The following is a 13,409-nucleotide window of genomic DNA, read 5'->3' on the forward strand; positions in this document are numbered from 1 at the left end:
TACTGTCATATTTGTATTGTTTAAATGCCTGTCAATTTATTTTTAATTTGGCTGATGTGGCTTAGGAGATCTTTCTTTAGAAATTAATTTCATTTTTCTCTTAGAAACCAAATTAATTTTAAGTTGCCAAGTTTTAAGTTTCTTCTTTTCAAAAACTATGTGTACATTGAGGTCATAGATTTCTTAAACTGTTATTTCTCTGAAGCTTTGATAGCTAGAAACAAATATTCATGTCTTTGTATTTAGTTTCTTACATCATAAGTTACTGGATTATGCCTCGTACTCATGAACCATTTTAAGTAGGCATTCTTGTGGAAAGAATTAATTACAGATATGTACATGAATACTCTGCATTGTTTTATCTTCCTTTTTATTAATACCACATTATCAAAAGACATTGAAAGCCTTCAGGGGCGGCATGTGGTTTTTATATTATTAGTTACTGCTAATTTCATCATAGGTCAAGTTTTCAATCATATCAGTAGCACTAAACTATCTATTTAAAAAATAATTCCTTACCCAAGAAGGACCCTTCTGCCCATTTTACTTGAGAAAATATATTTTCCCCTGTGTATAAAGTTCGTCTTCTACAAATGTGACAGCTGACAGTTTTCTCTTGAACACTAGGACCTCACACAGCACTGCCAGGTAGCTTCCCTCCATCTTTATGAGTCCATATCAACATCTGGGGAGCAGTTTTAAAATGTGTGTTCCTAGATTGCTCCTCTTCAAGACTCGAGCTAAGGATGTAACTCAGTGGTAGACAATTTACCTTGCATACATGAGGGAGCCCTTGGGTTCCATCCAGTCACAGAAGAGGCAAGGAGAATTCAATATCGCCGGGGTATTATAGAGTTCCCCTATGTATTATGCACTCAAGTACTAGTTTAATCTTTATTATCTGACCAACTCAAGGTGGTCCTTACACAAAGGAAAGCAGGACACATCTGTGACGGGGACTCATGGTCTTATCAAGGTTCCTTGTGTTTCTCTAGTGAGCAACAAAGGCTTTTGCCCTAGGTAGTGTGTTGGTCTGCTGCTGTTCATACTGGGATGGGTATGAGACCCAGCTGTCACCTGCCTTCCCGCCTGTTTTAAAGTGTTTCATGAGTTAGTGTAGAACTCATTTCCCAGGAGTTCAGGCTGCTCATTAATTATAACTTCGTGGGAAGAGTCACAGTTTTCATTGTGTAGTGGCTGATGTTACTACTCAAGATTTATGTCAATAGTAAAGCAATTACCTAGCAATTCATGAGGTCTGAGGTTTGGGCCTCGTTGCTTCAGAGAAACCAATAGTGGGTAAAAGTCCTGGAAAATGTATGTTTCTAGAGACTTAAATACAGTTATGAAAAATTTTATCAGGTTGGAAAAAGTCAGAGATATGTTTCTAGTTTTTTTTTTTATCAAGTATTACAAAAGCTTTAGTTTTAAATTTTACTAAAACAAGTAATATGTATGTTATTTAAAAATTCCTCCAGGTAAATACACACAAATGAGTTTTTTTTTTTTTTAACATTTTGTTCAAACTAATGTGGCAATTTATAAATGTTAAAATTTTAGCACAGGTTTTTTTTTTTTTTTTTTGAGACAGGGTTTCTCTGCATAGCTTTGCGCCTTTCCTGGAGCTCACTTGGTAGCCCAGGCTGGCCTCGAACTCACAGAGATCCGCCTGGCTCTGCCTCCCGAGTGCTGGGATTAAAGGCGTGTGCCACCACCGCCCGGCTAGGCACAGGTATTTTTACCTTAAACTTTCCATTGGTTTAAAGTGTGTTATTGCCTTATACTATATAATTCTTCTGTGTGTTCCAGGACCAAATTTATGACCATGTCCAGTCTTTCTCTCCATCTGCAAATAGCGTTAGTACTGCTTGCCTCACCTGGGTATAAAGCCACATCCATGAAGTGAACTCTGAGGAGATGGAAACTGTTGGGATGGTTTTTACAATCACAGATTGGCATCCTCTCAGAATTCCCCAGTGAATTTGTTCAGACTGTGATCCACTGGGGACCAAATGTTCAGAGGAAGCATAGAATGGAGGCTTGCCATCAATAAATATATCTCTGTGGGAAAAGCAACCAGAAAGCAACATTTACACAGAGTGGCAGACAAAAACCTTTAAAACACCTTTAGAAATCAGTGCTATCAGGTGTTGTTTCTACACCTGTAGATCCCACGGGTTGAAAATATTTTTTTTAACTCGCCTTTATTGAACATGTACAGACTTTTGTGCTAAGACTCTCTAAGTAACAAGGCATAACAAATGCTTTATGACTTTTACCCTGTGTTAGGTATCCAAGTAATAAGTATAGAAGCTACACACAAACACTAGGGCATTTTATGCAAGGACTTAAGCATCCTGGGATTTCCATATCCACGGGGGTCCTGGACGACTGCCCCCTCAACTAGCGCAGGGAAGGCAGACTGTGTACTCGAAAGGACAGTGAATGGAGTTACTTAAACCTTTCTTTTGAGCTCTTGCAAGGGAACAGAAGTCACAGGGGGGCATGTCTGTGCATTCTGTGCTAACTCAGCCCTGATTTTCTCTCCTATGCTGCCTGGCTGCAGGTCTCACTCTATTGGGTAAGCACACGCTGTTGAGTCTCTGAGGCTGCCTCCTCCCATGCGATACCCTTCTACCTTTCGGGGGCTCTCAGCTCCCTTCACCCTGTGTCACAGCCAGAAAAACAAGCCCATTTTCTGGAGCACGCGCACAAGAAGGAAGATGTCAGTTGCACAGCGACGAATCCGTTCATTTAGACACACATTCATCTCACCTGTGAATCTTTCACACCAGTGTCATTTGCGAAGCAGTCTCTTAGAACTAAATCTCCTCTGTCAGAAAAATTTCTTCCTACGCTGACAGGGTCCTTAGAATTCAAAGAGGTTAAAAAAAAAAGTGGAAATTGAGATGGTGTTTTGTTTGTTTTTTAAATAAAACTTGCAGAACAGGAAACAGAGAACTGTTTCCTTCCTATCACTTTTCTCTGAATTTCCTTAACACTGATGCACTGACATCTGAACTTCAATATCCATTTTTTGAAGCGGTGCGGGGAAAATTACTGGAAAATACTTACGATAGGAAGTTAGTGGCTTCCAGCCTAAGGACTTCAACTTAAGCCTTTCTTGCTGGAATCTTAGTATGAACTTAATCCACCCTACCCCAGATTGTATTTAGGAGATGAACAGCTTGGCAATACTGGATTTCCTGTAGTGATGTGTTTTAAATGCAATTTCTATGTATAGTCTTTGGGAGGCTACAGTTACTGCCTGAATGACTTTGTCTTTCCGACATTTTAGTAGGAGGCTGCCCATCCTGATGACTTTAGTTGATAGTTTCCGGGACGTGTGTCAGATTTGATGCCAAACCTGTTAGCTTCTAGAGCGGTGGCTCTCAACCTTCCCAATGCTGCTTCCTTTAAATGCAGTTCCTCATGTTGTGGTGACCCCCGCCCCAAGCATAAAATTGTTTTTGTTGCTACTTCATAACTGTAATTTTGCTACTGTTACGAATCATAGTGTAAGTATCTGTGTTTTCCAATGGCCTTAGGCAAGCTCTGTGAAAGGGTTGCGCCAACCCAAGGGGTCTCGACCCACAGGCTGAGAACCACTGTTCTAGGGAGAGGCACAGGCAGGATCTGTGTTTAAAGTGTGGCAGGAGAGCAAGCCCTCACCCAGACCGATGGCTTGCCTCCTCCAAACTGCCTCATCCCAATTCTGGGCAAAACTCAATAGCCAACACCAGGCAATGAGAAGGGAGATGACGAGTCAGCTACCCTCGGATTAAGAGCATCCATCTCCTAACATTCTCAGGCATGTTTATATTTGTACCAATTGTTCTCGGCTACTAGTTCAGAGTGGATGTAGGCTGGTGTGGGTGTGTGGATGAACAGTGTTAGCCTAGCATGTCCTTCTTAGGATGCCCTTCCTTAACCGTCTGCCTTCCTCTGGACGGTTTCTATACAATGGAACATTAGCATCTACCTGCCTGGTCACTGTCCTTCCTGGGTGCAGCTTTCGCTCTTCCCCAGTGTGAGAAGGAAGTGGAGACCAGGGTTGGGCTGGGGGACACCACGCCTTCTAGCTTTCCTGCAAGGCCCCTGGGAAAGAGCAGGGGCCTTGGCCATGGCTCATCTATTCTTCCTTATGCCCTTGGAAGCGGATTGTGGTCGCGTATGCCCAAGGAAGACAAATACCATCTCGGTTGGGTGGGCAGGGAATACATCGGATATTTGAAGTTGCTGTTTTAGAACTGACAACCCAGAGTTTTTCCACAAACTTAAATTGTGCTGTCTTCTTTCCCCCCTCCCTTTAATGTGCTTTCTCCTGAAGGTATTCCATTCGCCATTCCATAAGTATGCCAGCCATGAGGTAATGTGTACAAAATATTCACATCTTACTAATGTAGAATGTATATGGAGCATTTATTTTTACGTGTGAGTTCCTTTCTCGTATCACTTTATGTGAAAGGAATTAGCTGAAGTGCCACACTATGCCTCATGACCTCAAGAAAAGGTGGCCACTTGCAATGGACTTGGTTTTTTGACAGACACACGACTTTCAATCATCCCTTCCTAAGATCAGAGATAAGAACTTTACCTATCGCAACCTCCATTTCTTTACTATACGTTATAAGAGCTGCCTGGCATGGATCTATGAGGCCAAAACAAAGTAACACATTTGAAGCATTAACACAAGACCTGGACCATTCTAAACACCTTTGCATAATCGAATGCAATCCTAGGAGGAAAAAAAGAGAGATGAGAGAAAAAAAAAAAAAAGAAAGATGTCATTAAGATTTTTGAGTTGAGTTGTCTGCTGAAAGTTTAACAATGACAGACCATTACAATCCTGGATGGATTATTGGTGAGAACAACATCCAAGTTCAAGGTTGGCATGGCTTGGTGATACAGTATGATGCAAAGGTAGTGATAGTTTGGAGGCACGGATGTTCATAATGGGAATGAGAAGAGACAGGTCAGATGTAGTGCCGTTCTGCCAAAGATCAATGTTCCAGCCTCAGTAAAGCCATTTCAATGATATCAGTTGCTCCGTGTTGAAACTAACAGGCTGGTACCAGATTTGCTGCTCTTCCCATGGTGCTCCTAGGGGGTGCTCCAGCAGCCTGGGCTGCTATCAGTGTAAAATAAGGAGCACATGGAACCTCTGGGACCTTTCCACACTTGAGTCAAAACTATGGCTCTCCTCTGCTTCCTGGTATACATTATGATTTAGAGTAACTGCAGAGGGAACTCAGTTACTTTAAATAGTATGAGACCACTGGACCCAAATTCTTCCTAGGGTCATCGGCAGTACCAAAAGTTTATAGTTGTACATGATGTAATTAAATCTGATTAAACAGTTCTCCCTGCTCTCCAGCATGCATTCTAGTGTAATTTAATTAGAGGAATGTTTATTCTTTTCTGTCTGATGAAGTCTCTTCTACACTGGGGATATGTGCTCATTTAGTTGGTTGGGAAATTTAACCACAGTGTTTGGTTTTCTAAGTATTTGGTAGAAATAAGATTGCTTCGTTCATCTTCAGAATGAATTGTTACCAGCTCCCATTAGACACCCAGACAAAGTAGGGCAACCCAAGGCTTTTAGCTTCTTGACTGACCAAGTTTAAATCTGGGTGTCCAAAGGTTTGGACAAAATATGAACCAGAAATCCATCTTGTGGTCTATAGGTCAAAGACAATCTCATCAACTTCCTGAAGTTACCTTTGAAAGGAAATTAGTTGACTAATCTAATATATATCCACAAACCACCCATCCTACCTGTCTACCCACTGTAGACCTACATAACTGATGGATGTCATGTGGGCAGGCTCAGCCACATAAAGCCTGAAGAGAAAATGAAGTGCCACAGTATATAATTTCAAGTCATACAAATGTAACTTCACCATGAAAGAGGTTATTATGAAGGATTACTCAGAGGGACTTGACTAATGGTTGAGTCATGTGCAAGGTATAAAGCTTTGCCCTGCAGTGTGAATAGAGGTATAGTTCTAGCCATAGGGACTGTCAAAGTCACAGGAGCAATCCTCAACAAAGCAGAGGCCTGGAGAATCCATTTTATACATTAGTTGCCTAGAGCCATGGCTCATCCCACGCCATATAACCAAACCCACATATTATAGCCACACTCCCTTATGAAGAGTCTGTTGGCTATTTCTCTTACTTCATAGTCCTCTGTACTCAAGAAAGAGCAAGTAGTTTATTAACTATGATAAAGTTTAATTGAAATATTTGACTTAAATTAATGGCAATTGTTACTGAAATGCAACATGCCAAATTTAAGATACACCTTCTAGTTTAGCTTATATTTCTTTAAGTGGATTTAGTGATATCATTTTGTGGTGATATCAATTGTTGTCATATCCAACAAAGAAAACACAAAATGACTGAAAGCCACAGGTTGGTAGACAGATAATACACCACAATGTTTGAGTCATAAATAAAATGCCAATGAGTTAAGAAGGCTCCATCTCCTAAGAGGGCGGAAAACTAATACATACAGCTAACAAAGAAACAGGTTAAAGAGCTGATGGGTAGCCAGTGTAAAATAATGAGAACATCAGCTTTCAGAAACACCACTTCCTGGAAATTTGCCAACATCATTATTTTTTTAAGGCATCGAAAGAGAAAAATCAGGAACATCTTTTTTTTTTCCTTCCTTGAGCTATTTCTTGTCTGTCTTGTCTCAAATTTACTGAAATAAATAACTTTAAATTTCCAAGTAGGAAAACTCAGGCATGATCTTTAAACAGATCTTCCACTACAAACAAACAAACAAACAAACAAACAAACAAACAAAAAGCTGAGTTAAGAAGGGGAATAAGGTGGTAGAAAACAATTAAACAATTAACAAATGTAAAATTAGCTCTCAGTCCCTTGACTCAGTGAAAATGACTTAAGGAGGACTATGGAATTGTTATGGCTGGACCATTGCCATGTGCTGACCATTTTACTTGGAAATACTCTATGTCTGTGTTTCTGGACCGACCTGAGCAGAAATAAAATGCATTTTAAAACATACTTGGTCTAGGTGGCACACTGACAGCCAGCTCTGGTGCAGAAGTGATATTTCCAAACAAGGACTGAAAACCAAACATGGTTGCTAAGACACAAGGTCTTTGGAGCTGACCTCTCTTTTTTTATTTTAGGAATTCTCCTACTTTCAAATCATTTGAGGAGAGGGTTGAGACAACTGTCACAAGCCTCAAGGTACAGATGAAGCGAATTGTGTATGATTGGGTCCATTTCATGAGGCCAGCTTAGCCATTACTACTGTTAGTGCTGAAGGCAAGGTAGGGCCATCACCCTTCTGTGTAGCTGAGAAGGTAGACATGCATAAAGACAGGCCTTTTCCTCCCACAGAGACCTCCGGGTAAAATCAGCAGTGAAGAGTATTCCTGTATCCTTAGCGCTGATTATAAACCACTCAGGGATAAGTTGTTCATGAAAGTGACTTGGATTTTCATTCACCATTTAATTTCATAACAGTATCCCTCCAAAAAGGTATATGTGAGAGAATGGTGTATAGAAAATGAATGACATTGCTACACTAGTTCACAGATCTTCTGATTTGGACAACAATTAGCAAAATCAAATTGGTTGCCATGTGTCCTAATGCCGTCTACTACCATCAGCCTCCCAGACTTATTTACAAAGTTTGTATACTGACCACAACACAGGATGGCTATCACAGTGGGGAAATTAAACAATGCCACAGAATGCATTGCTTTCTAGTAATGCATTTGATCCCTGGGTATCACTGAACTTACACCCATTCCATGGTGGGTATTAAAGTTTCATTAATTGTTTGACCACAGATGTTAGTCTACAGAGAGGGATAAAAATATCAAAAGCAAAACTAATCTTGATTTTTAAATGCATTAATATAGAACAGGCAAATTCATTGAAAACCAGTCATTAAGAGAACCTTTTGGAAGATGCCAAATAAATAATAATGTCCTTACCTCTTGATATAATTACTATCATGTATGCAGTCCATTCCTATATTTTTATGTTATTGGGATCTATAGATCAAAATGGTAATAATTTAGCTGCCTCCAGACCCTCACCATGTCAGTCTTACATGTGCTACATAGTAGTATGTACCAGGCTGTAAGTTAGTCCTAAACAGACCCCAGGTGCTTCCAATGACTTGGACCTGAAGGATCTTCTCCAAAGCAAGATCTTTCACAAGGTCTGTTTTTACAGCCTGTGATCAGGTTTTCAAGGTTCCAGAATAAAATTACCATTCAGTGTTTACTATGCCTTCATGGCCTCTTCACTCCTCAGTATTGTCTAGTACTTGCCGACTCTCTCTGTCTCTGTCTGTTTCTTTCTCTGTCTCTCTCTCTCTCTTTCTCTCTGTCTGTCTCTGTCTCTCAGGATAAGTAAGGATTAATAGGAGCCATTAAATTGTCCTGCAAAGTAGGGCATTAAAAAAAAAAAAGGCAACATACTATGTTGTGCACGAATCTCTCTCTAGAACATCTTGTATCAAAATAAAAGGCTCAGAAATCCCCAGTCGATTTCTCAACACTTGGATTCCAGCCTCACACGAGTCCAGGTTCTGTTTCTTGTTAGAGAACTTCTGTTGTAGGAGAAGTTGTACGTTTTTAGGTTCCTTTAGAAGAAGGAGATATGAAGAAGCCAAAGATGAATAAAGAACAACCTACTTTCATTGGCTTTTAGGGAACGAGTAGGTGCATGGTTCCCATGTAAGTGTTGGAGTCGCAATTACAGCCTCTTACATTTCTCCTCATGGAGACAGAAGGCATAGAGCTAATCTCCTCCTCAGACAGGAACATGACCCTGCAGCCCATCAGATGCTATGATTTGTTGAGACCTCCTGAAGGCTGAATCTGTGCTTGTGCACTTGGCCATTGCTTGAACAAGACTCACATCCCATATACCTGCTAATCTCACAGTCAAAGCCTAGTCCACTTTGCCCACCCAGGCAGTGGAGAACAGCTTATCATCAGGTGTTGCATGAAGCCTCTCACTTCATCAACAGAAACTTCTCATTTACTCCCTGCTGCTCAGAATAAATAACAGATATATTCAAGTCTCCTTTCCATAGCTTACTGCTTTGGGGTTGTAAATCTCCTAAGTTTCTCTCTCAGTCTCCACTTAAAGGCTTTGAGGCTGTTTCCTCTTGAGTGACTAGCTCAGTAAAGAAGACTGGATGTCTCTGCGTTTCATTTCCAGGCACAAGCTCCACTATAAGCTTGGTTTTCAAGCCCCTGACAGGGACTCAGGGTCATGATTATGGTCTATGAAAAAAAAATGTCCTGCTTTGAAGTGATACCACCCCCTCAAGCAATCTGCCACATGCCATAGGCCGTTGGTCTCAGCCAGTTTTTCTCCTTTTATATTCAGCTCAATGAACAGTGGGCTAATCCATGGGAAACTTTCCAGTTCATCATAATCATATAGAATTCAGTTCTGACATCATGCTGGCAATGTATTCCTGGAGGATACCTTGTCTAGTGTTTCCTGCACAGCTAACCCGCATTCTTGCTATTCTATCCAAAACAGACGGGCAGATGCAGAGCCAGCACCTACAAAAGCACATTTTGTGTCTTTAACCATGTTCTGATTCGTCTTAAACACCAACATCCTGCTACCCACCCCTTCTCCATGTCACATGGACTGTAGTTTTAGTGCACCTATTCTCCGATGATTACATTACAGCCTGAATCAAACCTTCAAAACCTGAAGATGGATTGGTTATGTGATGCTTTTTGATGATTTGTGTTTTCCTAGAGGGAGTAGGATTCTGACTGTGCAGTTCAAATGAAATTGCCTGTAAAGAATGATTATAAGTCCAGGGACAAAGTGATAAGTTCTTAGATGTAAAAATATTGTGAAGAGAAGGGTGCAGAAGAGGTTTATTGTTTGTGTCTTCGTGTAAGCCAAGAATTAGAGTCTGCTGCCCAAAGCACTGCAGTGTGGAGACACTAAACACACGTGGTTAGGAAATCTCTGCACCCCACTTGCTTGCCAAATTGATTTTCTAAAAAGCACTTCTGTATCTTACCATTTTGATTTGAGAAAAAAAAAAAAAAAACTAGATAAAGGAAAGCCTAAGAGGAAACATCAGGAATTAGAGTTCACCTGACACAATACTGTGTGATTTCTAGTCTTTTTTTTTTTTTTTTTTTTTGGTTTTTTGAGACAGGGTTTCTCTGTGTAGCTTTGCGCCTTTCCTGGGACTCACTTGGTAGCCCAGGCTGGCCTCGAACTCACAGAGATCCGCCTGGCTCTGCCTCCCGAGTGCTGGGATTAAAGGCGTGCGCCACCACCGCCCGGCGAGATTTCTAGTCTTAAACAGAAGCTGGAAGGGAACTAGCATTTTTTTTTTTTGGTTTGGTTTTGCTTTTGTTCTTCAAGACAGGGTCTCACTATGTAGCTCTGGCTGTCCTGGAACTCACTATGTAGACCAGGCTGGTCCTATCTCTGCCTCCCGAGTGTGGGGACTGAATGTGTGTGCTACTACACCCCATGAGGATTCAAATTTTTAAAATCCCAAAGGAACTGGAAGTCTTCACATAGTAGATTCCATTAAAACAATCCTACTTGTTTCTTTGAGGAAATGGCACAGTGGAATCATACATTACTGTCTATCCACCTCTTCCTAGTGCTAAGATCACAGGTTTGGGGCTTGACGCTTTTGTGCAGAGGTCCATAAACTAAGGCCACTGAGGCAGCTGGTCACCTATTTTCAGATTATATATAAGCTAAGAATGGTTTTGCATATTTACTTGTTTGAAAAAAATCAGAATACTATTTTGCCATATATGACATTGAAATGACATGGAATTCAGATTCCAGCGTCCCTACCTCCTCGTCCCATGCCCGTACACTTAGGTAGCACAAGAGTGGTGGCCGCTCTCTACAATAGCTCGTTTAAGCATTAGTGCTCAAGATGATTTGGTTCTGAAGTATGAAAGAGTTACTCTTTGGCCTTTTACAGCAATTGCTTTCCTGGTTAGGCATGGTAGCATATGCCTGTCATGCCAACTAAAGCAGGGGATTAGGAGTTCAAGGTCAGCTTGGCCTATGTAGAGTTATAGGCCAGTCTGGGGGTACATAGGAAGACTCTGGGGGGGAGGTGTATAAATAAATAAATAAACAAACAAATAAATAAATAGATTTATTTCTGATCTAAACATTGTACAAATAAATAATTAATTAGATAAATATCTGACCTAAAGCAATGTAGAAAAGTCAACTTAATAACTGAATTTAAAAGGCAAAAGGATTTTTAGGATAGTTAAAGCGTTTTTAAATGAATGAACTTTTAAACCCCGGTTAAGATTTTGTAAATTCTTTAGATTTATTTTCTTTTACATGTGTGAGTGTTTTGCCTGTGTGTCTGTCTGTGTACCACAAATATGCCTGGTGCTCCTGTTGGTCAGAAGAGGCCTTCAGATCCCTTGGGACTGAAGTTACTGGGGGTTGCAAGCTGCCATAGAGGTGCGGGCATCCGAACCTGGCTCCTTTGCAAGAACAGCAAGTGCTCCTAACTACTGAGCTTTCTCTCCAGCCCTGTCCAGTTAGGTTAAAGGGCAGGCAGCATGGTCATTGTCCCGTGCGGTGTGCACACCTGTATACTTTGGTGACAGTGGGTGCAGACATTAGTCCAGCCATAGCAAGAGCATTATCTAGTCTCTACTATCCTTGGTGTTTTTACACATTGTGGATGGCGAAGGAAAAGCCAGTGTGAGTGTTCAGACTTGCATTAAATATTTGGGAATCTAAAATGTGCATTTGAAGAGCGTCTAATGAACAATCATTCAAAATACTTAAGCATGTATTTAAAATGTAGGTTGACTTCTTTGTTCCTACTGAGTCAATAAATAAATAAGGACCACAAAAGAGACCCACCATAAAGTATTCTCAGGGATTTTCCTACTTGCCTAGAAAGATAGGAAATTCCTAGTGCTCAGGCAGGCAAAACAAAACAACAAAAACTCAAATCCCAAAACAATGGAGGCAGGGGTAGGCTGGAGAGCAAACTCAGTAGGTTTAGTGCTTGTCTTGCAGGCACTATGATCAGAGTTCAAGTTCAAAAACCCCTGTGAAAAATGCACACATAGTGATACACACTTGTAATCCTAATTCTGGGAAGGTGGAGGTGGGTAGGTCTCTCCAGCCTGGCCTACTTAGAGAGTTCCAAAGATTCTGTCTGAAAAGAGGGTGGGGGCGCAATTGAGATTATCCTGTGACCTCCACATGCATGCACACCTATGTACATGCACACCTGCACACAAACTTGTATCTACAACCACACGAAGATGCACACATATGCGTAAAAAAAGAGAGACGTTTTCAGAAATTAGGATCGGCCACCAGTTATGTCTCAAATAGAAAACCCAAGTATAAGTCACATAAGGATGCTTATTTTTTAAAACTGGAAGAATCAATTTAAGATCCAATTCCAATTAGATTAAATCAGTTCTCTAGATGGATAGAGACAGATGTTGCACATCTACAGATCTGATTATATTCCTACAGGGATTAGAACCGTACACGTAGAAGAGAGAAAGGGAAGAGCGCTAAACTTGTATGAAATTAAAGTTTGGGATCTTGTCCTAGAAACAAAATGAATGGCATTCTGGAACCCAAAGGAAACTAACTTCTCTAACTTCATGTGCCTCTGAGGAAAAAGAGTTATTTCTAAACTCAAAAGTAGTTAAACTTTGGGCATTCTTATAAAAACAAAAAATGACAATGAAATGCTGACGGGATTTTTATCTCTCTGCCCTTTTCAGACGAAAGTAGGAGGGACAAACCACAGTGGAGGCAGCTTCGAGGAGGTCCTGAACTCCACAGCGCATGCCAGCTCCCAGAATGCTTCAGGAGGCCCCCGGCAGACCACGGATGAGGAGCTGCAATGCTAGGTCCAACCAGCCAGGCTGCTGGCAGTGGATCTGCTCGCTCATCTCCTGATACGAAGACCAAAATCCCATTGGGAAAACAAGTTTTGATATTGCTATTTAAATGGCCTCTCCCTAAAGTTTAATAAAATGATTTCCATTGGCATTTGTGTTGATGATGGACCCCTGGACCATCACACTGCAGTATATTCAAGTGTCATCTTACAAGTTCATAATTGGTCATAATTCTTGTCTGTGTAACTCAATGCATATTTCCCAAACATGCAGCTACAATGATTAGCTTTGGTATTTGCTTGGTCTCCATAACAATGTGCATGTCTTGGAAGGCTGAGTGATGTGCTATCAGTTTGAAGATCAATAGGTACAGGCACTCTTTGAGACTGTCGCTAACAGTAGGCCAAGTGACTACAAACTTCACCAAACTGCTTGTGATCTCTCTCATCTACATCAATTATGTACATTTATTTAAGTCATTAAAACAATCCATTTTAA

General features: G+C 40.8%; 1 protein-coding gene across 7 annotated transcripts in view; it reads left to right on the forward strand.

The window, feature by feature from the left end:
* The window catches only part of Tpd52l1 (TPD52 like 1), a 110,067-nt gene extending 96,658 nt beyond the window's left edge, over positions 1 to 13,409 (forward strand). For 2 of the 7 annotated variants that reach the window (XM_015999744.3, XM_076552534.1), the window contains exons 5-8: positions 2,567 to 2,581; positions 4,331 to 4,369; positions 7,167 to 7,227; positions 12,792 to 13,409. In XM_015999744.3, the coding sequence (XP_015855230.1) occupies positions 2,567 to 2,581; positions 4,331 to 4,369; positions 7,167 to 7,227; positions 12,792 to 12,920 (244 nt within the window). In that variant the 3' untranslated portion in view covers positions 12,921 to 13,409. The remainder of the gene's footprint in view (positions 1 to 2,566; positions 2,582 to 4,330; positions 4,370 to 7,166; positions 7,228 to 12,791) is intronic. The other 5 variants (XM_006981256.4, XM_042262125.2, XM_006981255.4 and 2 more) reach the window with 5 other exon arrangements.

Source organism: Peromyscus maniculatus, chromosome 16 (assembly GCF_049852395.1).
Source record: "Peromyscus maniculatus bairdii isolate BWxNUB_F1_BW_parent chromosome 16, HU_Pman_BW_mat_3.1, whole genome shotgun sequence".
Taxonomy (NCBI): Eukaryota; Metazoa; Chordata; class Mammalia; order Rodentia; family Cricetidae; genus Peromyscus; species Peromyscus maniculatus.